The sequence below is a fragment of the Solea senegalensis genome, linkage group LG17 (genome assembly GCF_019176455.1).
Source record: "Solea senegalensis isolate Sse05_10M linkage group LG17, IFAPA_SoseM_1, whole genome shotgun sequence".
NCBI lineage: Eukaryota > Metazoa > Chordata > Actinopteri > Pleuronectiformes > Soleidae > Solea > Solea senegalensis.
The window spans coordinates 15,580,900-15,608,220 of record NC_058037.1 but is presented as its reverse complement, the minus strand read 5'-3'; the positions used below and the strand labels follow the sequence as shown (position 1 = coordinate 15,608,220).

The window sequence follows — 27,321 nt, the reverse complement described above, 5'->3', positions numbered from 1 at the left end:
GTACATACATACATGTATGTATATGTATATGTATTTATATATATATATATATATATATGTATATATATATATATATATATGTATATATATATATATATATAATATATATATATGTATATATATATATATATATCATATATATATATGTATATATATATATATATATATTACAACTTGCACTGCTAAATGCCACTTCTTTTAAGAGCTGTGTATAATGTGTGTCCTTTATTATAATGTTGCTTGTAAATAAAAAATAAAATATTTTCAAGCTATTACATCAACCTTCAGTGCTTTTATTAGTGGAAAATACAGTGAGTCGCAATGACACATGCAAAATTAAGAGCAATGTCATCATCTATACACAGATCTAATGTTTGCTTCAATCTTTTTGGATTTAAACAAGTATTTTTTTAGCAGTTTAAGCAACAAATGAATTCCATTAAAAAAAAGAAAGAAAAAAAAGGTAAACGATTACAAAGGAAATGTGGGTTTGGTAACATTTTACAAACAACAACATTGATAAAAAAGGTAATATGAGCTGGAATAAAGTGATAGCGTCACTGAATATGAGAGCGTATAATGTGAGAGCTGGAGCCGATATCATGGTCCAACCTGGGACAGGTGATGTCTCTTAAGTCGAAGACACGTTGGCCTGTTTCTGACGCAGTCGGTCTTTCTGTTGGGAGCAGATTATAATTTGATTGGATTAGGATCATAAAATACTTATTTAAAGATACTTGAAGATACTTTATTTTGTTTATTATTTTGTGTTCCTGTGTTATTCGACAAATCTTTATTCTTACCAGGCTGTTGGGGTTGATCTTTCTCGTCTCGACTTTCTTCTCCGCCGTGATTCTCTTCACTGACAGCTGAGCCTCCTTTAGTCTACACGAGCAAAGGATCAGATTATTCATGCAGCAGCCTCACTTACGTGTGTATTCAGACTAGAAAACGAGACTTTGACACACTCTTTGGTTAAGAGTGGTGGCAGGATTCAATTATTAATACAATAATCACCTATACTATGCATCCCAGTGTATATTTGTGAAACCTGCACATTGTATAATGTCAACATTATTCATGTACATGAAACAAAGGGTATGTGTCAACACCGTTTATTTGACATAATTTGCACTAAGGCAGTTTGTTTTTGTAAATAAAAGGCTGGGACATCAATCATTTTCACCAGAAAACTAATTAAATACAAAAAAGAATGAATCGTGTGTGCTCTTTTTTGTAGGTAATTGCATTGGTGGTCTGGCAGCCTGTGCTGATTTGAGTGTCTGTTTTATGTGATATGCTGGGCTTGACATGCTTAAATTTAGCACTTGAGTAGCACAATAATCACAGTTATAAGCAGGGTGAAATAAAACAGCAGCTAGTGACACATTTTCATTGATTTTTTTAACAGCTTGGCCTTGAATCTACAACCACTTTTGACAATGAGTCAACAGAAAAAAAAACCCTGCTACAACCAGTTAGCCTGATGCTAACATTACTCCCACTGGAAATTGAAAGTTTTAATGGATATTACTCTTAACAACTTAAAATGATGTGTATCACAAAGGTATTTTTTCCACATTTGGATATTATGTACTGTCTGTGTCTGTGTCTGTAACTGCTGTCATGACAGCACGGTAACTCACTGAGTCGCAAACTAAGTAGCTAAGTTAGCAGGCTAACGCTAACACACAGCAGTGCACCCCGGCACTCGTGATCTCTTTTTGTTTTGTTGTTTTTTCATCTTCAAGTGTCTCAGTTTATGTCAGGTATATTATAGGGTTGCCAACTGTTACCGACACAGAACACACTTTGTTCCTAAGTTTTTGATAAAGTTAGTGCAAAACCATGACAGAAAAATGACAGATTATAGTCCACTTTTATAAGGGAACATAAAACCCTCCTCAATGTGTATGTCACTCATTACTATCCAATTTAAATATTTTAATTGGTCATCTGATTCCCTGTGAGTCCTGTTCAACGGACATTGCGGTGAGATGTAAAACAAAGATTGCAAAAATATAATAAAATGCTTATATTGATTTTTAAACTCATATTTGTTTGATAGAAGGTTATTTTCATACGGTTGGGTCCATAAATTCACACTGTCATTTGCAGCCTCAGCAGAAATCCACATTTTCCTTCAACAGTCGAGTTTTGCTCGTTCCAGTCTCAAATTTCTGTTCTCAACAGAAAGAAGTGGACTAGGACGCGGTCTACCAACTGAATCACTGACCTCTCTTGTGTACAATCCTTTTTTTCCCCCTCACTATTGTGGGATTATAACACATTCAAGAATCTGGAGTTTATACTTAAAATAGCCAAACCAGCCCATTTGGCACCAACATTCATATCCCGCTCTAATGTCTGAAGCATTACCTGAAGCTGCTGACTCGTATCTGTGTATGACTGGCATGACTAAGCAAAGCGTGCAGGTGTTCCTCATAGAGTGCCCTGTCATCTCTTACCTCTCTTTAGAGATACTCTTGTTCTCCTTCTTCCACCTGGCTTTGAAGTCGGCACAAAACTCAAACCAGAGCATGAAGAAATGGCCGCTTGTCACATCCGTCTCCCCGGTCTTTGGCTTCAGTCCAAAATACAGAACCAAATCCTGGAAACTGAGCAAACATAAAGAAGGTTTTTTTGGTTTAAAACCAGATAGGCTTAAGTGTTATGGAATTAAAAAAGAGCAGGATAGGAGGAAAAATGTTACATTTTGCTTTTTAAACCGTGTTAGTGTGCCAGAAATGATGAGTTTAAAGTTTATTGCAGAGAAAATATGAACATGATTTACGTCTCTGACCTTTTTTGCACAGTCATGAGCTGATAGGAAGCTTCGGTGTGTTCTTTTCGTGCTGCAAAGGAAACACACAAAGAAAGACATTTATTTTAACCGGTCTCTTCCCAGCGCACACACACACACACACACACACACACAAAAATGACTACACCATAAGTTTAAAGAGTCATAATCTCTGTTGAGTCTGTTGACGTTGTGGTGACACAATGAGAAACTGTGATATGATGACAAACCTCGACAAATGGAGCCAGACAACCATCAGACTTCTTCAGAGCAGCAATTACACAGTCGCTCGCTCAACAATGGAGCCATTCTTGTTGCTACTGTCACGTCACAGCAGAGTTTTTATGACCAAACAATAGCTACGCGACTACCTGTGTCTGTCTCCCTGTGACGTGACTGGGATTTTGTTTGAGACGCCCAAAAACCACAAAACACATCGGTTTTCTACTTCAAAGTCAGATTTTTCTTCCCCTCAATTTAGAATCACAATCATTTTATTTCATTCTTTTTCAGTTATAGGATATGATTGTTTTCAAATTGTATTTTTAGTGTTTAAAAAAACAATTTGAAACACGTTCTCTTTCCACCTAGTACATTTTAGATGTATACTGGTATTTATTTTGTGTTATGTTCTTATTTTTCACCTAATTCCTTTTAGAAAGTTTTCTATTTGTAAGTCACTTTTTTTCACTTCAAAGCAGAATCAGCTACATTTTTACTTCATTCTTGAGCGAATGTTTTTCTTCAAATAACGATGCAAAACATGAAACATGTGTTCTAAATGTGTGTTTCTTTAGTGGTTGTTGTCTTGAACAGCACGTTGAAACATTTTCCATTTTTACACCTACAACATTTTAAGAGGAAAAACATGTTTTAGACCCCCAGTTTATAACTCTTGTTCATTTGTTTTCCTTCCTTCCCTCACCTGTGATTGATTGTCTGCCCCGCCCTGATGTGATTCACCTGTGTCTTTTTGAGTCTCACCTGTGCTCAATTATCTCTCTCACGCTTACACAACTGTCACAATTGTCACCGATTTTGAAAAGACTTGTAGAACACAAAAAAACTGTCAACAGCAGACAAAAAAATCAAACTCTTGCGAGAAGGACCGTGTCTACGAGAGCGACAGTTTGAAGGGTAAACAAAGATCGCCATTTTGGTTTTGATATTGCCTCTACTTTCTGTTGTTTTCGTCTTGTGACGCTATTCCCTGTGTCCCGCCTGCTCTCGTTCCCCGGCTGTTATCAGCATGTGTTTGCAGTTGGCTCAGTAATCAGTACACACTAGATCGGCTCAAAACATCCACACATGTTTGACTGACTGTGACTGAGGTCGGGTCTGTGTGTGTGTGTGTGTGTGTGTGTCGACTGTCCCCAGCTAGTGCTGACTGGTGCCAAACTGTGAATTGTGGGTAATAAGGGGCAAAACATGTTGTCTTGCGTCCCCAGCTTTAGTGTCTGTGCTCAGCGGTCTTGTAACCCTGTTCTCTTCCCATGTTATCGTATGTTTCTGCTTTTATTTTACGCCATCTCCCCAGGCCTTGGGTTATTTTTCTGCCTTTTTATGATTACTTTGTTTAGTTTAAGACTCTTTTATATATTATTACTAAATTGTGCATTTGTCAAAAATGTGACACATGAAGGCTTAAAATAGAAGTTTGTATGGGAAGAACTCCACACACGCCACACTCTGGCTGTACTGGAATGTTTTTATGATAAAATAGAATCAGTGCGATACAAGAGACAAACAGTCGAAGCTCTAACATGAGCATTATCATGTGGATGGACTCACTCGGCTCTCTTTAGGAGACATTCTGGAGCTGCGATACATATTTAAGCAATTCACATCACTATACTATTAATAGTCGAGAGTCCAGTACTGCAGGATGTTGTGATGAGTCTTAATATGGAAAAGTGACTCTTGTTGGATGGAAGAATACTTTTCTGTGTAATGGAGGAGTTTCTGAGAAGGAGCAGTTGCCTGTGTGTCTCAGTCCCTCAGTCACTGCCAAATCTGTGTGATCCTTATCTCAGTGTCTAGCCTCCACTCTCAATCCACCCTATCAGTCTCTCACACACACACACACTAGAAAAGGGACATTTTCAGGCCAGTTAACAGGATGAAAGGTACAGTTATCTGACAACTTGAGAGTATGGAATAAAATATAAAAGGTAAAAATGGAAAGGAAAAAGTGAGGAATGCATCTGAACCGCATTAGCGTTCAGCCGGTCCTTTGTCTAAAAATGGAAACCAAACATCTGAATTAATAGAGGTGATTTAAAACTCTACTCCTTAGTATTTGCATTTGTTATGTTTCTATGGAGGGTTAGTGTGGTGGTGCAGTGGCTCAAACTGTTGCCTCGCAGCAAAGAAAAGGTTTTGGTCCAGAGTCTTGTGGCTCACCGAGGCCTTTTTTGTGTGATGTTTGCAAATTATTCTCGTGTCTGTGTGGTTGGTGTTTTTTTCTTCCCACATTGAAAGCAAAGCAGTATTTGGGTTAATTTATCATGGATGTGAATGAGTGTGAATGGTTGGTTGTGTCTCTGTGTTTGATTCTGTGGTTGACTGTATCCTGCCTCCAGCTCAGTATCGTATTAGCTCCCTGTGACCCTGAAAGGATCAGTGGTAAACATCAGTGTTTCCCAAACTTTAAGATGGAAAAACTATCCTAGCCCAAAGACCTATATACTTTCCAAGTAAATGAATTACAACTTCACTTTTTCCATGTTATTTAAAACATGAATAATAGGCTGGGAAAATGTTGTGCTCCTGTGAGCCGTCTGTGGGTCCCGACCCAGTCTTTGGGAATCACCGGTATAGACTCACCTCTTTAAAAGGTGTCTGTCATGACCCGATTCATTTTTACTGCCATTTCTGTAACATCTAATATTATGTTGAAAAAGTTCATGACATATGAAGTTAAGGAATATGATTGATATGTGAATCTCTACTTGATTTTAAGCATGTTACATATATTTTGTTTTAAAGCAACAAAAATGACATTTCTGTACATGTAAGTACTCACCACTGACAACAAAAGCCTCCATCTTGTCTTTAAACGGCTGCAGGTGCTCGTCAGGAGAGTCGGAGCAAACCCTCTGCACGCTTCTCTCACAACCTGAAAGAAAGAAAGAAGCAACACAGGTTACTTATTTATTTTTTTTTGGCTATAAGAATGCTTTACATTAAAAATAATGTAAGTTGATGTAGATTTGATTGCCTGTAAATGAACTCCAGTATTTACCGTTTTCTCTTAAAAAAAGATATGGTTTGTAAAACCTGGAAAATGCAGAACAGATGCATCATGGGAAAACATGTAACACATACGATTATTTTTCTTGCAGCATCTTCAAAAGCAAGAAATGCTGACATTTGACTTTAATGTTTAGAAATCAAGTTGCATTACAACTAAACTAAACAAACGACAATTATTTCATCTGTGATTCTGGGGACACACTGCATCCATGTTTGATTCCGCACGTCTTTCATAACCACTTTTACAAAGACAAATAGACAAAAGTCTACATGTAATATATGAGATTTAAAGTGTATAATCACTTTAAAATAAAAAATGTTTGCTTTTCATTTCTACAGGAGCTTGAATGGACAAACCAGCCAGATTATGCATTCCATGAAGACCAACACAAACACTGCAGAACAACAACATCCTTTCTGGTATGTGAAGGCCACCGTAGCTCCCTTGACACACCTGGGAAAAGGGCATTTTTAAACCTTTAAATTGTAGTATATCACCCCATGACCTGAACCGAGGTCAAACAATTCAGTCCCAGAAGAGAGAGAGAGAGTGTTGTGGGTTCAAAACCAGCTCCACCTGTGCCAGAGCAGGAGGTTATCAGCACAACTTCCTCCTCACATATCACTTATTGAGATTCACCCGGAGATGGCGACTGCTAACGTCGCTCACGCTCTCTCTCTCTCCTCCTGCCTCTCTGTCTTTTTGCTGCCAGTTGCTCTGCGTCCAATCAGTGGATCAGAGGAGCCAGTCTGCGGAGCCAGTCATAATAGAGGCAGCAGAGGGAGCCGAGGCCCCTGCGCCAAAACCCTCCACCCCCCACCAACCCTGACGCTCGATCAACATCTCCCAGATAAGATTACAAAAGAATACTGTTTTCATTCAGGGGTTTTGTGTAAACTGTGGAGGCGGGTATCTCGCTCTCTCTTTCTTTTGTCTGCCTTTTGAGTCCGACACAAGTTTTTCTTATTTCAGATTGGAGATGGTTTTTAGAGCCTCACGTAATCGGAGCTGCTTAGATGAGCAGTGTGGTGATTACACACGTGAAAAACTGGAATTATACAAACTTCACTCGCGCGGTGATTTGGTCCCACGGTGACAGACGAATGGATTTTTTTAAAGGGAGGTTACTCTGTCAACAGTAAATCTAACACCACATTAAAGTGAACGGAAGAATAAACATTCATATGTTTTCATATAGTCCATATTTCACAAAGGAATAACACAAATATGCCAAATAATCCTGTTTTTATGTGTTACAATAATGAAAAAGCGTAGGGATGAGCTGATACGATACCCAGTATCGGTCCGATATGGATTAAACATGACTGGATCGGATATAGGACAGATAAAACTCTAAGATCTGATATAATGATGATGTATGTGGCATGTGTCACTATGCACATACTGTAAATGTGTAAATAAAGGTCAGCAAGAGCATTTTAGCTGAGTCATTGTGGGCTGATTATTTCTTCTTTAGGGGAGAAGAATATTTGTTACACGGTTGGAGAATTATATCTTTGAAATGGCTTGAAATGACTCGGCACAAATGTGCTTTTTAAGAGCTTCGTCGTTTAAAAGTTCTAATCTGACTGTATAGGACTGATTAAATTGGTATTGGCAAATACTCGATACAGAGGTATTGAATAATCTACATTTGACATTAAAAAAATGAATTTATCAAACAACACATATGTTAAAGACTCATATGATGTGAAATCTGAAGACTGGAATGAATATAAATTGTCAATAAAGACAGGAGAATATTAATAACTAAGGACTGGTTGACCCAAAAGCCACTGCTTTTAGTTTGTTTCCAGCTTCATAGTTTAAAAGTTCTAAAATGACTGTATTGGACTTATGTCTGAGTACTCTGATACTCGAGTTTGTGATATCTAAAGACTCAACTGATGTGAAATCTGAAGACTGAATGACTATAAATTGTTGATTAAGAAAGTACCTCAAGCCACTGAAGCCTTTACAATAATAACTAGCAGTAAATAACTAGTTTTTAAAGGGCTTTTAGCCTTGGGAGGCTGGACACAAGTTCTTCAAGGCCTCTTCTTCACTTTAAAGGAAACATATTGAACTGCTGGTGGTGCTGAAGGAAAAGTCAGAGGATTTAAAAAAAAAAGAGTTATTAGGATTTATCTTCTGGGCAGCAGGAACGTTTGGACACAGTTTCACGACAGTCTGTGCGACAGATGTTGAAGCTTCAGCCTGGAACAAAATGGTGGACAAACTGCATTCAGTGTATCATTAGCATGGATTATGTTATGGTGACGCATCATTTTCATGTTTTTTTTTAAACTGTCAATATTCAATCAATAGTTAATGATTACGTCGTCTGCTTTAAAAGTCCTAAACTATCTCCAATACACACAATGATCTGTGTTGTGAAGAGAAACAACTGCTGGACTTGGCAAATTCAATAATCTGTGACAAATAAAACTTGACGGATTTCAAATTCTTTCTATTATTTGTATTGTTTGAAATCTTTTATTTATTTCATATGGACTACAGCCTTTGGATCTCACCCCCCCCATCAGTGGATGATTTAAGAGAAACTTATCTCCCTGTCACCGTGTCGGGGAGACATTTACCGAGCAAACAGAAAAACAAAGGGAGAGTGAAGAGCGACAGCAGCACAGCTTCAAACCCAGGCATGAGGGTGGTTCAAAAAGCCAGAACAAAAGGAAGCTGCCACGGCCTGATCCAGATTGCACGGTGGTTTGGGTAGACGGCCCGATAAGACAGGGCTGCGTTGAGAGCTAAAGAAAGCAATCTGCGGCACACATCTGGAAGGCCACACTGGAGCCCAGGTGATACAGCCCGAGCAGGTAAAGGATCAATGCAGAGGTCCGGGCACAGATACTACAGATACTGGAGGTCTGGAGATTACATAAGTGGGGAGGCTATGGTCTCCCTGTGCTGGCGACGGGGGCACAAAGGCACAAACGATGGGAGATCTGATGGGCACAAGGATTAGGAGGCGGATCTGAAAGGCGCCAGGGCCAGTATCAGCAGCAGCGGGACTCCGTGTGCTCGTCTCTGAATACACGCACATGCACTGTACAGTACACAAGGCACAGCACATGTACACAGAGGGAAACTTACAAATATCTATTTGCAAATTTTGTGCTAGATTTGAACTATGATTTCATTTGTAATATAAGTTAATGTGAGTCAAGCTTCAGTTTGATTGTGATATATGTAAGAAATGTAATTTCTTACAAAAAATAGTTTGTTTTCCTTTGTCAGTGTACATTTTAAATGGATAACACCTTACCTTACAGCACAGTACCAATGTAGGAAAAGTGTAATAAATGGAAATAAAGAAATGTATGCTAACGGCAACATTTTTCTTCAATAATCACGTTCCCAATCGAAAATAGAAGTTAAATTCAATTGCAGCACTTGGCATTTACAACTTGAAATGGAATTTCAAATTGAACCTGAATTGTTCGGCCTTAGAAACAACAGTGCATCCAGTCACAAAAGTATGTACATGTCAGCCTTGTCCTCAGCGTGACTGGTCTGCTTTAACTGGCTGACATATGCTGCGTGGCGTCATATGCTCTCATTCATGAAGAAGAAGAAGATGAAGAAGAAGAATGAGAACGACAAGAGGAAATCTTTTGTTCTGGGTCTTTACAGTGAACTCCAGTCTGGTCTGAGAAGCAGCACAAGTATAAACATTTCCTCAACTGTTGGGGCCAGTGATGGGAAACCAGGGTGGTGAGTATTTTTTGGGGTGAGGGGTGGGGAGGAGTTTTGTTGGAGGTTGTCTGAGGAAAAACCATTGCCAGACTAGGCCTTGGTGAGGTTTGGTCTCACGTCTGTGGGAAACCTCTCGAGACTCGACTCCAAATCACAGTGATAGAGTTACAAAGGCTGGCTGAGGTTTTCAAACAAAAGCACACAACAAAATGACCACAAGGCGGGATTATTCCGGTCACATGGGTGTCTGTCTGCTCCGGGTGCAGCTAATGTTGTGGGGAATGTGTGTAACCATCTACAGTAATATTATAAAGCGGGATTGAGCCCAGAAAACTGGTACTTATTTCTCTGTATGCCTTCAAAGAGAAGGAGCTGGCGCAGATAAAAAGGAAATTTGCAAATATTATTTCCACATCACATACTTGCTAGATCTCGCGCGAGCTGTTTCAGGTCTCTGCTCAGGTCGTCGAACTTGACCTGTGCTGCCAGGAAGACGTCCTGAGGTTCAGGAAGAGGGAAGACACTTTTCTCTGTGCCGGCGCTCTGTTAAGACACATCAGAAATACTTCTACAATTAAGCAAACAATAGCAGTTAAATGTCAATGTCAAGGCCCATCAGTGGTTCTTCAGCAGTGTATGGAGGACAACTACTGATTCACATTTAAAATATAGGCTTTTTGACCTATTAAGTGTTGTTGTTTTTAACTCAATACCTTGTCCACGTTGTGCAGGTAGTACGACACCACAAAGTCCACCAGGCTGATACGATTGTCCTGAAATATTGAAAACAGCCATTAAATAGAAGTATTTTCTTCTTCAACAGTGGTTTCAAAAAGATAACATGTATAGCATAAATTAAACGAATGTGTTTTCTTTAATTGAGCTCATGTTTGTAACATTTTTCCTGCAAAGGAAGGAATCATTTCCACTTCTAGTTTTTATAAAGCATATTTAAAGTCATTTATGGAGCTACCATTGTAAATCAAAGATTTACTGACATCCTCCTGTCATTTTTGCACCATTATAACACAGTGATCTTGGTCTTACTCTGCTCTTGACGTCCTTGAGTTTAGGGAGGATCTCCAGGCCAAAACCGTCAGCCTGACCTCTGGTCCTGCTGCCTCCGTTCATGTGGTTCCCCAGAGCCAGCACCAGTCCCATCACCTCCCGGACGTCGTTGCTGTCCAGCAGCGCCTAAAACAGAAAACAAAGACAGGGTCATCCATGAGTGAGGACGAAAGGTGATTTAAGTGAATTTATTTCAGAAACTGCCTGGGATCTACTGGGATTCTCACGCGCATCTTTCTCTATGGTTTACAGAAAATGGTCTGCAGTTTCCCTGGGAGAAAAAAAATGCCTTGATAATGCCAGAGATCAGAGAATAACCAGACTGGCAACTGTAACTCAAACAACCATTCATTCAAACCAAGGTATGTAGACAAACAGTTATTCTGTACATTACATTCACACATTCTATTTACAATTCAGTTATATTTATTGTCTGGGAATTTAAAGGGTCATAGTTCTTACTAGGCATGGATTTCATTCCTTATTTACTGTCTTTTGAGTGTTATTTTAATTCTGAAGGAGCAAATGTAATGGCCCGTAATATTCCTCAGAGGATTAGTATTCTGGATGATTGTGCACTTTGGGTTGTTTATTCAGCATGAAACAGGCTGAATAAAGAAAGATAATTATTGCTTTTTCTTTTATATTTAATTAGGTTTTCTCTCCTACCTTACAGACAGAGGAGACTGTGTTGAGCTTGCTTTGAACGGACACGATCATATCAGTGAACGATGACTTGAAGATGACGCAGTGAGCTCGTCCTGCAAAGTCTGGTATCTGGGAAAGCTCATACAGGAACCTGGAGCACAAACACATCAACACAGTGAGCACATATCTCTCTCTCACACACAACTGCCAAACTCAGCAGTTACACTGCAAAAACTGAAGAATTTGAAGAATCTTTCTAAGATTTCCATTGCTTTTAACTTTAATCACTGCTCCTGCAAGTACAATTCACCAAAAATAAGACATTCTAAAGGTATCAATCCTTTGAGTCAGCTTTATCAAGTAAAGGAAGACTCAATTTAAGTCAACATTCTTACATGATAGAATTTCTTTGCTTGAGTTAAGTACAACTTTCTACAATATAGTTTTGTGTAAAATGACAGTCTGAAAATTGGCAGATTATTTTTTTTAAAACAAGATAATTCAAATTAATTGAGTAATAATATTTCTAGTGGGGCTCTTTTTGCAGTGTATTTGTCTCTTCAGTCTGACAGAGATGTACAGTACTCGGTGTAAGCAGAGGAGACACTGACTGTTCAGGTTTGTCCAGGAGCTTCACTTCCTCTTCCGCCGACGTCTCGTAGTGTTTCTTGATCCGCTCCAGCTCCTCGGGCTGCGCTCTCTGACACACGGACGATAAACTGTCACTACCGGATTCATTTACTGACCACAAACTGCTGGTGTCAGGTCAAATCCCAGTGAAGTGTATATTGTAATACGTACGTTTTCATAAAGTGCTTCAATGGTCTCCAGGTCCACCACAGAGTGGTCCACACTCAGTACAGCTGGAAGAGGGAAGGTGACAGAGCACAAGTGTTAAATTTATTGTAATTTATAAACAATGTACAACAATAACAAAGTGGTGATTGAATCTACAGGCTACAATAACACCAGAAACATTAAATGTAGGTCTGAGTATTCATGTACCTGGAAAAACGTCACAGCATTTAGAACAGTTGCTAATGTCCACTGCCTGTCCCTGCCCAGTATGTAACATTTAGGAGGGTTTATTGGCTTATTAGTCAATTTAAAATAAATACTTGTAGCCTTATAATAAACTTATATCTACATTATTTTAAATTTTGAGATGCTTACAATGCAAGCAAAGAAAAACAACACCCTTTCTGGTATATGAAGGCCACCGTAGTTCTTTGATGTGCTTTGGGAAAGGGAGGGGTGAGATTTGTTTGATATCACTAATTCTTACACAGTGGACCTTTTAAACTACAAGCATAAAATATTTTATGCTTAAGAGTTATTAAAATTCATCAAATAAAGTTAATACCTGTAAATTAAATGGGAAGCTACGTTAATGTGGCTTTTTAAATTCCCAGAGAGCATTATTCAGATTGTACTGTATTTTGTAATGACTTAAAATGGATATAAACATCAATTAACTGAATAAAATCTGCAACATATTATATTTTACACCTTAGTTGTTGTGAATGTGTCAATTTTTTGGTCATGCTTTACATCAGCATGACGATGGCTGACCTTGTTGTATATCTTTCATCTCCAGGTGGAGGCTGGATATGAGGATGCCCACGGCCTGAGAGCGCTTACCATCCAGCAACTTAATGATCTGTAAAACACACACATGCACACACACTCAGTAACCATGACCACCTAAAAACCATTAACGAGTCATTAGCAGAGTCTGTTGTGCAGAGCTACAAAGGTCACGTTAGTCCTCATCCTGATGCATTAGCACTTCTTGCATAGTGAGCGGCAGGTTGTCAGGGAAGGAGAAAATTGATTGACGTAAATAATTTATAACCACTTGTGTTTTTGTCTCCATGCATTTAATTTGATTCTCCTGTCTTAAATGCTTTAATGCACTCTCATGTCATTCAATCTGAACGCAGTCTGACAGTACGTCACTGTTTTAAATGTGTTATTCATACTTTGTTGCGTATATTGTCTTATTTTAACCTTTTTGCTTTAATTAAGCACTTTGTCTCAACTCCAGTTGTTTTTAATCTGCTTTATGAACAAATATGACTTGACTTGATTACAGTATTGTTCAAATAAGGACTTGCAATTCTTCAGAAGAATCCTTCAGATTTTAAGATTAGATTGACAGATCAGAATTGTGGTGGGGGAAATGAAAAATATAAGTAATTTATAAATGCTGTGTTTACATCTGGATTGTTATGCTTTTGTGACCGGCAGTGATAACATGGCATTTGCTAAAACGATGGCATTGACCCCATCTTGTGGACAAAGGTCATATTGCAATGTCCTGCCACTACCTGTATGTCCTCTTTAAAAATAATCTGCAGCGTCTGTAGATTTTTTATGTCATGTTATAGTTCATTTTATTACATTTTACCTTCCTGGATTTGGCTTTCTTCTCATAAGCCTCAGACAGCGGTTTTCTCTTGGTGTGAGTGGTGATTTTTGCAAAGAGATCCTCAAATGCATTGGTGTTGATTATCTTTGGCTCCTCTAAAACATTCCACATTGTGTTGCAGCTGCAGGAGAGAAAAAGAGAGCGTCAGACTATTTCATCTATGGGTTACTTTTACTCAAATTCACTGTGTAGTATTTTTTCTGTATGAAGGGACTGTGGATTGTGCACTGATTAGTGTAAACATACTGTGAGTATGAACCTACTTGTTGTCCTGGATCTGGATTCTGCTCCAGTAAAGAGGCTTCATGGGTCGTGTTGGCTCCACTGCTGATTTCCGTGGAGGGTTGTCCAATATGAAAGTCCCACCTGGAGGAGGAAGAGGTGGGGGAGCTAAGCCAGGCATGGGTGGAGGGGGTGGAGGAGGAGGTGGTGGAGAGATATTTGATGTGTGGGTGTAGTTTGGAGGTGATGACAAACAAGGCAGGGGTGGTGGTGGTGGAGGAGGTGGAGGGAGATTGTGTGTTTTGTTTGTCGGGGCCGGTGGTTGTTCTGTGACTCCAGGAGGAAGAAGCGTTTGGGATGAGGGGACAGGTGATGAAATGGAGGACACTGAATTGTCCCGATGACCTGCCAGGCTGAGGCTGATGGACGCGAGGTCCAGTTTTTTGGGGGACACCTTCTGCTGCTGCTGAGGACTCATGCATGTCCTCCCTGTCCCCTCTCCATCATCCGGGGTTTTGATAAATGTCTCTCTGTCCGTCTGGATGCAAACGGTGCGGAAAGATTTTAGTAAGTATTCGTCTCCAGTGGACACAGCGACATCTTTCAGCTCCCCTCTACAGTGAGTCCCAACCTGGGAGAGTTTGGCCTGCAGCTCGGACAGAGTGAACTCCAGACGGGAGACATTGTCCTCGTTTTCCACATGTAGTCTGGAAAGTTCCTGAACAAATTCCTCCTGAAAAACAAAGCTGGTCAGACTTATAGGTATAGGTATAGAGAAAACATGTGTTTATCATGACATCCCAAACAAATCACTAACACCAATAAATGCAAATTTAAAATGATTTTTTTGTGTATCCAAAAAAACTTACTGTCAATAAACTGTCTGAATCATGCAAAACACACAGTAAACAATGATAAACAAAAATATATCCTGTAATCCCTTCCAAGTAAAAAGTAAGAAACTTGAAACCACTTCTATGCCTGTACTGCTAGCTTAGTTTAGCTTATCACTCAGTCTTTTGCAACTTATATAAACCCAGAAAAATCACGTAGTATCACCAAATAAATGTGTAGAGATATTTCCTGCAAGTCTGATTATTTGATAATTTGCAAAATACAGCCGAAATCTCAGCTAGAAAATTGATATAGATCGATGAGCTTAGCTTAGCACAAAGACTGAAAACAGGGGCAGTTAGCCGAGATAGCTCTGCAACGCAAGCTAAAGGTCAAATTTATAGCACATTTGAAAACAACCCCTGTTGCCACAAGTGCTTTACATGCCTAAATGAACTTAGCTAAAGGAAGTAATAAAACACAATAAGTCAATCTAAATGTCACTTGTTTTTTTTATCCATACAAAATGTGTAGTTTCTACAAGTCACTTTAGAGTACAGAGATGTGAGTGGTATTATATTCTTGAATATAACCTGAATTTGGTTACCACACCTGGCACTTAACCAGGCTGAAACCCTCTTTCCTTCCACTGACCTGTAACTTCTCCAGCTCCTCTTTACATTCTCTCTTCAGCTGCAGCAGAGCGGCCTGATGCTCTGAGAGGAAACATCAGAAAAATAGGAAAAAATATAAACAATGAGAAAGAGAGCTTGTCTTCCTTCTTACACCACAACAGATGTTCATTATTACAACCATGATGCATGAGGGCGCTTTCTTTACCTCGACGAGTACATAAATAATGTGGCTACATGGATTCAGACCCACAAACAAACCAGTTACAACAACAAGTCATTTTGCAGAAAGAAAACAAATAAAATGTTCTAACCACTATCGGAAGTTAGAGGCCATTTGAGGATTTACTGTAGATTTTGAGTTTGAGTAAATTGATAAAACTTCCTCTTATGAAAATGTGTTACTAACCACATTAACTGAAGGAATTCTTCTTCGTTTTCTAAAATTAGATTTTAAATTAAGTAAAATTCAGTAACACGCATGCACACACACAGGTGTGTTTGATTTATTTGAGGTCATAAGTCAGGACTGTGAGTGATATAACCCCTCAACATGGAAATTCCAACTCCTGACTACGTCTGGAAAAAAAAAGAAAGAAAAAAAATTGACGTCGTAAGTGAGTAACGTCGTCTTCTTGTAATGTAAACCCTAAACAATCACCAGTGTCACATGCTGAACCAGTGTGTGTGCACAGACTGTGGACACACACAGGGTGGAGTTATATTTACATTAGCTGTGGAGCGTATGATGTTATTTCTGTACAGTTTCATTTTCTCCTCTGACACTAATGATACTTTAAAACAGTAGTTTCAGTAGCTCGAACGTGTTTGAGCTACAGATTTATTTATTTATCTTTTTCCTCGTTCTCCTTCTCCTCTGCCATTCTGAGTGAAAAGTTACATAACTGTTCAATTCTATGAATTGGTTTTAAATAAAATATATCTGAATGAGAAAAAATTTACAATTGCTATAGACAAGTGTATTGTTTGTAAAAGTCAAGAATGTTGTCATGTCAAAACATGAGTGTGTATTAATTAACCTGCTTCTGTATACTTGAGGCCAACTTTTTCCTCTTTGACCGGAGGCCAAACGGCTTGTAAACGACCAGGAGTTCGTTCCTCTCCATCTCCTGGTGGGGAAACGTCCAACTATGGAGTGAAAACAGTTTGACATCATGAGAGACATTTTCAAACGGTTGAATTAAAGTCATCTATTTTCATTCGTCGTCAGCCATTTCCTGCTTTTATTTTGGTATTCATTTCGCTTGCTCTCCTCAGATATTCTACTTCCGGTGCCCTGATTAAACCTGATTGATTGCACCTGTCTCTTGATAGCCACTCCCCCTTTCAGTGTAGCGCTTTGCTAGCTGACGTGACGCAGCATTCTCAAACAAAATAACGCCGTTCTCAGCCGCGCTGTTCAAACCCAAATACCAGACAATTATGTCATACAACTTATTTTCACTGACTGTTTTCATAAAACGTGAAAGATGTGGATATTGGTGTGCCCTGAGATGATAAAAACTGTGAGTGACAAGCAAACTGGAGATAATTTTACCAGATCCCTAAAGAACCCAAGAGATGGCAGAGGTGGATTAAAAACACGTCCAAAGTGAGCAAAGAAGACAAGAGTGATGGGAATCCACAGACAGCAGATACCACTCCTAGAGTGATCACTTCATACCAGGTACAGAACCCAACACTAACTAATACGTCCTGTTTATTTTACACACTTTTTTTCTTAAGATGTGCAAGTGCTTTATGGTATATGATGAGGGAAAGTTTATCAGAAAGTTCAAGATCTGAAGGTCTGGAATAAGATCCTTGCTCTGGTTGTTTACATACTATTAAAAAGCACCAGGGGGCATTATAAGTGTATGTAAGACACTTAAACCTGATTAGTTGGCTGAATTTCCTCTAGTGTGGGGCTTCTTCCCATTTCAAATTGTAAGTATTAAACATATTTGATATCTAAACATTGAGCGAGTTGACCCGGGAAATGGATTTTTGTTTAGAATCGTGATTTAAAGCCAAGCACCCAACACACAACTGCTACTAACTAGACAGTTCACCTCCATGTCTGTTTACATTCGGAAGTCACGTTAAATCACGCGAGTTTCTGTGAGATCCCAGATCCCTGGAATCTCCTCCTTGCATCTTAACTGGATTGTCTAGTTTGTGCTTTCTCAAGATTAAAACACTGAAAATCGGTTACAAAGTTTTTTGTGTCTGTGGTCTCCCATTTTTGTAAAATCAAGTTGTTGCTGTACAGTATATTTATGCAAAAATATTTCCTGCCAACATAGAAAAGTAAACAAACTGAGCCATGTTATGTCCAGAGCTTTAAATTACTCAGCTTTTGCCCATGCCAGTTTGTTTATTCTTTCTGATCGTTTACCCTCATTTATTCCCATTTACTTTTCTAGTGTATGATCCTTTTTGTCAATCTGTCAAACTGGTTTTGTGTACCGACATCAGAGTTTCCCTTACCTGTGTCATTCTGTGTGAGTCTGCTTTTGGGTTTCTCACTTCCCACTTCCTGTATGATTTACTTAACATGTCTCAGTACAGCACAACCAAGAAGTTCTGATTGTAATGGTTTCCTTTAAAGAATAACTCTTTATATTTTACAGCTATGGTAAGAAATACTAAAATAAAGAACCTTTGATGTAAAATTAAAAATGTTTAATGATTGTGAAATATTTAAATATGCATAATATGCATATGCTGTTAAAAGTAATAGTCTAGTGGTTCCTAATTAATGACATGATGCCTACTTTTCCATCAGCTGATTCTTTCTTCTCTGTCGTCTTAGTAGAGTTCTCAAAGGTGGTTCTTAACCCATCTTTATCAGTTCTTATTTTCTTCCATATTGCTTCCAAGTCCATCTTATCTGCTGGATCCTTCTTCAGAGGCCTTGGGGTGAAAAAAGCCTTGAAGGCATCAAACGCTGCTTCTGCACTGGACACTGGAGATTTAGGCAGCAGAACGAACGACCCTGAACTTTCTAAACTGTCGTCCTCCTCAGGAGTATTTTGACTTTCCTCGCACTCATCCGTCACTCCGGTTTCATCCTGATCGCCCTCGTTCTCCATCTCCTTCCTCTCCTCTTTCTTATTTCCTCTCTTTTCCCGAATAAGGAACTGGGAGATCTGGTCTAGGAAACTTCCCTGAACCTGCACGTCCTCCTGCTTGTCTGGGGTAATTGTCTTCATAGATGGAGGTTTGATCTGGGACACAGTGTCATGGCCGGGCCCGACCACTCCTTTCCTCAGGACCCTCAGGCCGCTGAAGAGGGCAGGGAGGTGGATCTGCTTGTCTGTAGGGAAGCCTGAAGAGAAAGTGGCTCTGGTCAAAGTGGATCCAGGTGGAGGGCTGTTGACCGGGAATGCTGATATGTTTAAGTGTGGTGTATTGTCTGTAAGGCTTTGAGGGTGTTGGTGGAGCTGATTGGTTATTTTCTCTGCGTCTTCTTTGTTGTGCTCACCGGTATGTTCTCCAGCTTCCACCTGTGATGGTTCAGTTTCTTCTTCATCAGATGGTCCAGTCCAAGAGTCAAAATGTACATCTGAACTGTAAAAACTTGTGACAAGATCCTCCTGCAAATCTGCATATTGCAGATTATTCAATTCAGCATCTTTGTTTACATCCTGTTTGCTTTCTTCAGTGTTGCTGTGATTGAAACCATTTTCTGAGACACAATCACAGGCTGTATTTGTGCATTCAGTAGAAATGTGTTGACATTTGAACTGCAGAGATACATTCAAGTCACTTTCATCCAGTGACTTTTCTGTTATGAGACAGGCATTAACTTTGCCATTGTGTTTTTCTGGCATTTCAGAGACATTTCCAGCCTCGCTTTGCTGCTCTCGTTGGTTAAAATCACTCTTCTGCTGTTCTATTTTGTCAGAGGTTGTCATCTCTCCTTCACAAGGTAATATAACATAAAACAAGGGATCTCTACTGTGCTCAACAGCATGTTTAAAGTCAATGTCCCCACTTCCCTTTGGATCATAAGTCAGCTCCCGCATTACCTCCTCATTCTGCTCATCTGAAAACGTCCTGAAAAATTTGAGAATGGCCTTTTGCTTCTCCATTTGCTGCTATCAACACTGTGGTTGGTGTTTATACTCCTAATATCTGACAAATAAGTGCATCTTTATGTTGTCTTCCATTAAGAAAATGCTATTTGAAAAGGTGCTGTTGGCGTTTTGGCATGCACTACCTTGTATAAATCGTGCCAACATCATGCAGCGTCTGCAATAAATTAATCCAAAAAATATTATATATTAAAAATCCGACCTGTTTCTGCTCCAGTGTGCGGAAAAGAGATAAATGTATCCTTTCACTGTTTCAGCAGCTCCTTCATTTTTTACCAGACGACTCATTTCCCAAATCTAAAAGTGGAACTGGTAGTTAGTCACCCAGTGCAGCCAATGAGAGGAGGAAAAAATCCACAAAGTCATGGAAATGTGAAGTTTTCTGAGGATCTGCTGACTGCAGTGACTCAGCTCAACATCAGCAACCGCAAAGTGAAGTCAGATCCACGTCCAGATTCTGCCTCCTTTTCCTTCCAACTCTGTTAAACCTGCTGTTGTAACTCACAGAGAAGCATCTTGGACGTGGCTCAGCAGACTGTCACTGTGTAACTGAGAGCAGATGGCGTCTTTAGCCTCTGTTTCTTACAGCACCTCCACAGATCCGTGAGCCATAAGGCAAGAGGAAAGCCTCCCACAGCAGATGGGAGTCACCACACCCGAGAGCTGAAGGAGGGTAAATATACCCTGCCAGGAATCACTGGTTAGATGTTCTGGTGTGTGTAACGCCACAGTGTCGGGGAGTTTGCTCAGCTCCACTGCAGGTACTGAGCAACACTCGGCTAATCTAGACGTCTTAGGTCTAACTCCACCTACACCGCCCTCCTAATCTGCTCACACTAAACATAACATAGCACAGATGTTACACAGAAGAGTTTGATTTCTGGGTATCAAAAATAAATGTTTTTTTGCTTAGAATTAATCTTTATAATGTAATATTATCCATAGAACTCTTTCGATTCTATTATTGTGGTATAAAACTTCACTTACAAGCTGTGTTTTTACAATTTTGTGAAAGAAAATCAGCAATAATAATACAGTAATAACAATAAATGTCAGTGAGATTTACAAATACAAAAGTTACTAATAAAAAGTGACAAATGTAAAAAGTAAAGAAACGTGTGCAAAAAATATAGGAGTAATCAGTTATGTTGTGTTACAGTCACAGTACAAATCAATACAATAAAGAGAAGTGATTATTGATTTGAAGAAGAAAAGTGAAAATAATTTCAAGCTGAACAGATTTTTCAATACAAAAGGACAAATTGTGTAAAGATGAGTCCTTAAAATTTTTTTGAATAATGGAAAAAGATTAATTCACTCATACTGTATAAGAATAGTAAATTTAACAATAAAATGTTTCAAATAGGGTTAATATTAATTTCATTTCTGATTATAAATAAATATTTATACACAATATATTCACATATTAGACTTCAGTACAGACACTTAACGTCAGACAAAGTCTGGACAAAAGTTTAGACTTTGTCCAGTGTTTAAAATAAATAAATAAAACCTTGTAATGAAAACAAACCCTCCTCTTTCACTGCTTCATAGCTGTGTTGTATTTGTCTGTGTGAGCCCAGGCCCTTGTTTGCTCTCGTCATCATCACAGCCAACAGGTCAGTGACGGATCATGTTGGTGATTAATTTTTTTTTTTTACTGTGTCTTGTTACACAAGCCTAACTTTCCTTGGCAGTTCATGTTCCCGTGCCCTGCCCTGCAGTGGTGTCTTAACTGGAAACACACTTAATCTTATGCATACTCATAAAGTGCTTTTTACATTCTCAGGCCGGGACACTGTGGCCTTTACGTGGAGGCAGAGTTTATGTAATAAGAATGAATCCAGATAATCCCGTGAAATAGCATTACACACTCGGCACATACATTCTTGGACAGAGTTCTTAGTGAGGACCCTCATAAGCCCTTATCCTAACCCTAACCATCACAAATAAATGCCTAACCCTAAAACCAAGTCCTTAAACAGCCCCTTTCAAAGATACACAAAGATAGATGTACACACACACAAATCCTGAACAAACACAATGGACTGTTTCCACAAGGTTACGAAACATTACCTTGACTTTAAAATGTCCTGTATTGTATGTACTCCTGTCTTAATATTTAGCAATATAATAGTAGCATTGACATTAGAACTTCTTCCATATTGGAGATAATACTTTACTTTTATAATAATAAAACTAGAGCTACTGTGATTAATTGGCTAAAAGATTAGTTGAATTAATTATTTTAAACTGTTTTCAGCTGGTTTCTTTCATCATTCTTTAAACCAATCATCTGACCGATTCATCGAAATAAATGATTGTTTTAGATTAATCAATTACGAAATATGGAAATCCTTAATTGCAACCTTTTACAAAACATGTAGTCAGATTGGGAACAAATAACTCTATACATCTATATACATGCTGTTGAAATTACAATTTCAACTTCAAAACTTAGAAAACTGTTTTTTAATCATAGCAATCATTAGCAATGTTTTCTTCTTAACTAAATTTAAACCTTCATTTTTCTTTGAAGTCACATTGAGATCAAAATCTCATCCCCAAGTGAGACTTAAGTAAAGACAGTCAGTAAGCATTAGGTTCAAACAGAATAGATGAAGAACAAAAGTTCAAATAAGCAATAATTAGGCATTGATTTATTTTAGTTAATTAAATCAGCTGTAGCTGCAGTAACCATCTTGAGACTGAAGATTGTTCCAGAAACAAATGAAAGCAAAGTAGGAAATATTTGATTAACCAGTCTGTAAGAAAAATTCAATTAAGTTATACTTATATGTTGCTGTTATTTGGTGTCCTAATTTTTCATAAAATACTGCCCTGGTAATGAAATATTATGTAAATAAAGCATGTGTTTTGCAGGGAAAGAGCTAATCAGGATAACAACAACAACATAAACAGTGATAAGTACGTGTTTGTACAAATGCTGTTCCGCATACAATGCATCTATAGAGTCGCATTAAAACCCTTGTGTTATGTAAACGCAGAGAACACAGCGCCCTTTGTCGCACAGGACCTGAGCTGTGACATCACAGTTTGAACCTGCACCGATGTGATGTAATGTATTTCATGGCCATGATGATGATGATGCATTAATATAGTTTACTGTAGCCATAAAAAGTAATAATTTGATCAAATTAAAATTTCTTCCTTTAAAACTTCATAAATGTCACACACAAAAAAGTGACAACACTGCATTTTTGTGTTATTGAACTTTTGAAGAGATAAAAAAGGCACACTTTTAGGGTAATGGCAGGAAACTTTAAAGCTGCAGTCTGTACATTTTGGTGCTAAAACACCGCTAGTTGTTAGGGAGTTACAAAGATTCACTGAGGTCTTTTCATGCTTACTCACCCTAAACTCGTGGGGTAGCGGCGAGGTTGTAGGTGTGTCCGTGATGTCGTCCTCAGAAGGAGTGATGCGTAAGAAGTCGATAAGTTTGGGTCTGGATGGATGAGAAAGTGAGTGACAGAAGGAGAGAGACTCTTCGATCTCCTGCTGCCAGATCTCCTCCTGCCTCTGCAGAGCTTCATCTACAGAAAAGAGATCATATGACATTTAGTAATCTTATTGGGGCAAATTTTATACATGCAGTGTGAAAACAGCCTGACTAGAAATAAGATGAAAAACTTTTACTTTGGCTAAAATTGTCTTGTTTTGAGAAGAATCTGCCAATTCTTAAAAGAAGCCTGTAAAGCTAGCCACTGATGGTGATGTGCCATATAATGAGGAAAAAAAGCCCTAAAAATGAACAAAAATTATTAACCAAGATAGTCCATGTACAACTGTTTACTTAAAATAAGTGTTCCTTTTCTTAACTAAGCTGAATTTTGGAAAGTATTCCTTAACTTAACACAGGTCTTAAAAGAACAAAGTCAAGAACTTCAGCTAAAATAATATTGATATTCAATATCTGTAAATTCAAAGCAGTAAATATTGTATGTATGTGTACATACATGTAATATGACATTTTTGGACACATTGTGTAGCTATGACTGACCAATCCGTGTAAAAGCAAACAAAAATAATAACTTTACAACATGTTACAAACCCTAAAACTGCATATTACAAACACTGTGCACTTTCATGCTTATTAATTACGTACTGCATTAGTTCAGTTGAAGGGTGTAATGACTGATGTGTGCCGCAGCAACGGTGACACCTACTGCCATATGAGCTAATTGAAAACCCGCTGGAGCTCAGAAAATAGACTGCACATGTTCAACAAGAGGTGACATCCTCATTCATCACGATAAGTATCGCACAGAACATGTTTTTGAAATTTGGGTTCTAACCGTATCACATTAGGGTGTGTAAACTTAATTATCAGGAACAGGATTGCTGGACGTGGTTCTGAATTTTGATTGTGGTGCTGAAAGCAAGACCTAAAATGTTGTTATTTAAATTTAAAATATATAATAAAATTGTCCTCACAAGTTCAAAATGTCCTCACAGCCTACTACATGTTCACACACATATTGGGGCTGCATTATTTGCGTGGAGACCTGTAGACATAATGCATTCCCTAGTGCCTTACCCTAACCTTAACCATGACAACAAAATCCCTAACCCGTAACCTTATTCTAACACTGACCCCAATTCTTGACCCTCGAAAAGCCATTTCAATTTGTGAGGACCAGACAAACAACCTTAACCAGTTCCTCAGACATGAGGTTCTGATATTTAGGACCAGGCTTCGGTCTCCATGAAAAGTGAGTGTCTAAAACAGAATATGTCTTATGGAGGCAACACACACACACACACACACACACATTCTTGCACTGTCTCTTACTCACCAAAGCAGCTGATCTGAAGGATGTTTGGTAGTCTGTAAATAATGACCTCGTGCTGGTTTTCACATACCCCTGTCTCTCTTTCTCTCTCTCTCTGTGTGTGTGTGTAAAAGTTCTGTAAGTTCTTTGAGGCATGAAGTATTAGCAGCACCTGATGTGAATTCCTTCACAGTCCTGGTTTGGTAGTGATCTGACATTAGTATTCGAAACATTTCAGTGATGTCCAGCGCTTGGTCTTAATAGAAAATGAGTTACATGTGTGAAAATAATTGCTATGTTGATGAATCAACCACATATATTTATATCTATCTGTCCGACTATTGAAAACAATAGAGTAATTTGTATTAAATCAGACAGATTTCAGGAACTAGAATCTTTCATTCTGAGTCAGTGCTGAGCTGACATGTGTCACTGGCAGCTGTTTTTTACCATAATAATGAATGTTTTTACCTGAGGAGAGCAGAAAATCTTGGCCGGCCTCTGTCTCCTTGCGTGTCTGCATGTGAAAGTCCTCACTCAGCCCAAAGCTTGTCCTCTCCAGCTTCTCCTTGAAATCCCTCTGATCTGTTTCTGCTTCGGCACTGTTAGCAGTGACTTTGATGGAACTTCCTGAGTACATCTGCTCTTTGTGACTCCCATGGTTTTCTTCTTCGTGCTGAGAGAGCTGGCTGGACTGAAATGATTTGAATGAAGGGGACAGAATTGGGGACATTCTGTCAAAGCTGATGGATGATCTTGCAGAAACATTTAGGAGTGTGGACAGAGGTGGTGATGGTTCAGAGGAGGCTCCTCCACTGGATGAGAGAGATAGTGACAAATCCTTTGGCATGAAATGGTCAGGACATGATGGATTCTGTATGTCGTCCACTTTTGCTCCCTCCATTCTCAGCACCTGCTGGAGGCTCTTGCTCAGAGCTTCACATAGGACATGAAGTTCTTCTGCCAGAAGAATCTTGTCTGCATTGTGCCCCATGTTACGAGTTTCCTTTTGGGAATCAGAGCTGAATTGAGGTTGGCATCTCTGTTGCTCGAGCTGATCCTCACTAACACCTCCACATGGAACAAACTCAGCTTCATCACCTCCTTCACTACCTTCTTTGATCCAGTCCAAACTGGTGAGACTCACCCGTCGTATGATTCCTTCAACTTCCTCAATCTTGCCCCTCACTCGCTGTGCTGCAGCTCTCTTCCTTAGCTCCTCAAACCAACACTGAGTGGACTTCACAGCCTCATCCTCTGATTTCTTCTCCTCACATTTCTCTCTTACTGACTGGCTGTTTGGAGCTGTTGCTGCTCTCCTGGTTCTCTCCTCTGTCCTCCTACTTAAGTCAGTGCTACGCACTGAGTATGTCTCATTGTCATAATCGGAAAGGTCAGCGTCTGAGTCAGCACTAGCACTTTCATCCTCTACCACTGAATCCTTTCTATGAGATTGACTTTCATTTTTGCTGTGACATTTAGGTGAATTTCCAGATGCAGCATCAGGCAGCTTCACTCTCCAGGTTGACTTTAACTCTTGTGTTTTATTGCCCCTGTCTTTCTCAGTAACTACATTTTTCCTGCCTGTGTGAGTGTAGATGATGTCTTCCTCTAAGTACCACTCTCCAGACGTTGGAGAGCTTGTCACCCAAAGCTTTGTTGGTCTCTTGGCCTTTGAGGGAACCTGAGGAGTCCCGGGCATCATCCTGAGGTGATGGTGAAGACTGTCCTCTCTTCTTCTCCTTCTCTTCTGAGGGCTCTGGATTCTGGGTGATTTCGGCAAAGTTTCCAAACTCTCTGCATAAAGTTTGCTGCTCTGTTTGTTTCCCATGTTCGTGAAAGCTTGACACTCCGAACACAACAGCCAGTGACTCTCAGAAGAGTCATCCCGTGCTTTGAGGGTTTCTTTAAAGCCTGTCAGGCTGCGTTTGTCTACTTGACCCCTCATCACGGTTTCAGCTGGACCCTCCTCCTCCTCCTGCTTCTCTCTGCAGTTAGAGGTTAGTCTCTGGAAACTTTAGAGGGGCTTTAGAGGGGGATGAGAGGCTTTAGAGGGGGGAGATGATTCTCTGGCTGAAAGCTGGGCAAAGTTGTGTAGGACGTTGTGTGTGTCTGCTCTCCATAATGTCGTGTTACCACCACAGATAAAGCAGGTGATTCTCGTCTTACAGTGTGACCGGAGTCTTTGTGTTTAAACGTCTTAAACCTCGTTCACCACAGGCCAAAAGCAAGAATCCTGACACAGAGAGAAAATTAAAAGAAGCAACGTACAAAGATCATAAATAGATGTAATATCTTTCATTGTGTAAGAGTTCATGTATTTTCGTTAATTTGCTTCTACTTTTGCTATCTGTGATATATAACTAGTGCATGTGTGTCGAAAAATAACAAACACAAGTCTTGTCCCTGTTAGCATGAAGCTATATTAAAGGTAATTTCATGTACTTCATGTACTCACTGTTTTGATACCTAAACATGCATCACAAACTTCCCAGATAAGTTATAAGTCTGCTGACAAATATTTTTACCTTTTTGACAGTAATAGTACAATTAAAAGCCTAAATATTTGAGGAAAAAATACACTAAAAGAAATAAGTTAATATTAATTCTCTCTTACCTGTGTCACCCGGTCACACTGATGCAGGTCACTGCTCTGCTACACTTAACATCAACACTCAGGTGAAAGAAAACCTGCCGACCACTGCAGTGACGAACAGCAAAATCCTCCAATCACAGTGTTCGCAGCTGTCACTGGGCATTTTAACCATTTCTATTTGTTCAATGAACCAGCTTCACTTACAGTAAGTGGTTCATGGC

The 27,321-nt window shown here is 39.1% G+C and overlaps 1 protein-coding gene across 3 annotated transcripts; it reads right to left on the bottom strand.

Moving 5' to 3' along the window:
• Positions 1 to 270: 270 nt before the first annotated feature.
• Positions 271 to 26,406, bottom strand: fmn1 (formin 1). Of its 3 annotated transcripts, XM_044048474.1 has the most exons (18): positions 24,976 to 26,406; positions 23,087 to 23,265; positions 16,652 to 16,760; positions 15,634 to 15,695; positions 14,187 to 14,878; positions 13,903 to 14,044; positions 13,065 to 13,152; positions 12,294 to 12,355; positions 12,104 to 12,192; positions 11,514 to 11,643; positions 10,824 to 10,970; positions 10,490 to 10,549; positions 10,199 to 10,319; positions 5,829 to 5,921; positions 2,804 to 2,855; positions 2,469 to 2,618; positions 804 to 885; positions 271 to 676 (listed from the first exon to the last, which is right to left on the bottom strand). In XM_044048474.1, the coding sequence occupies exons 1-18, from the start codon at positions 26,333 to 26,335 to the stop codon at positions 632 to 634; spliced, it is 3,663 nt and encodes a 1,220-aa protein (XP_043904409.1). In that variant the 5' UTR covers positions 26,336 to 26,406; the 3' UTR covers positions 271 to 631. The 3 variants fall into 3 exon arrangements, with proteins under 3 accessions (XP_043904409.1, XP_043904411.1, XP_043904410.1); XM_044048476.1 differs by lacking the exons at positions 23,087 to 23,265; positions 24,976 to 26,406 and adding an exon at positions 18,389 to 20,412; XM_044048475.1 differs by lacking the exons at positions 271 to 676; positions 804 to 885 and having other exon boundaries at positions 2,475 to 2,620; positions 2,805 to 2,855.
• Positions 26,407 to 27,321: the final 915 nt, after the last annotated feature.

Coding starts and splice junctions, on each gene's coding strand:
- fmn1 (XM_044048474.1), bottom strand. CDS start 26,335: ATGGGAAACAAACAGAGCAGCAAACTTTATGCAGAGAGTTTGGAAACT. Junction 11,644..12,103: donor CTCCTGGACAAACCTGAACA/GTCAGTGTCTCC, acceptor TTTGTGCTCCAG/GTTCCTGTATGAGCTTTCCC. Junction 2,619..2,803: donor CTCATGACTGTGCAAAAAAG/GTCAGAGACGTA, acceptor ATGTTTGCTCAG/TTTCCAGGATTTGGTTCTGT.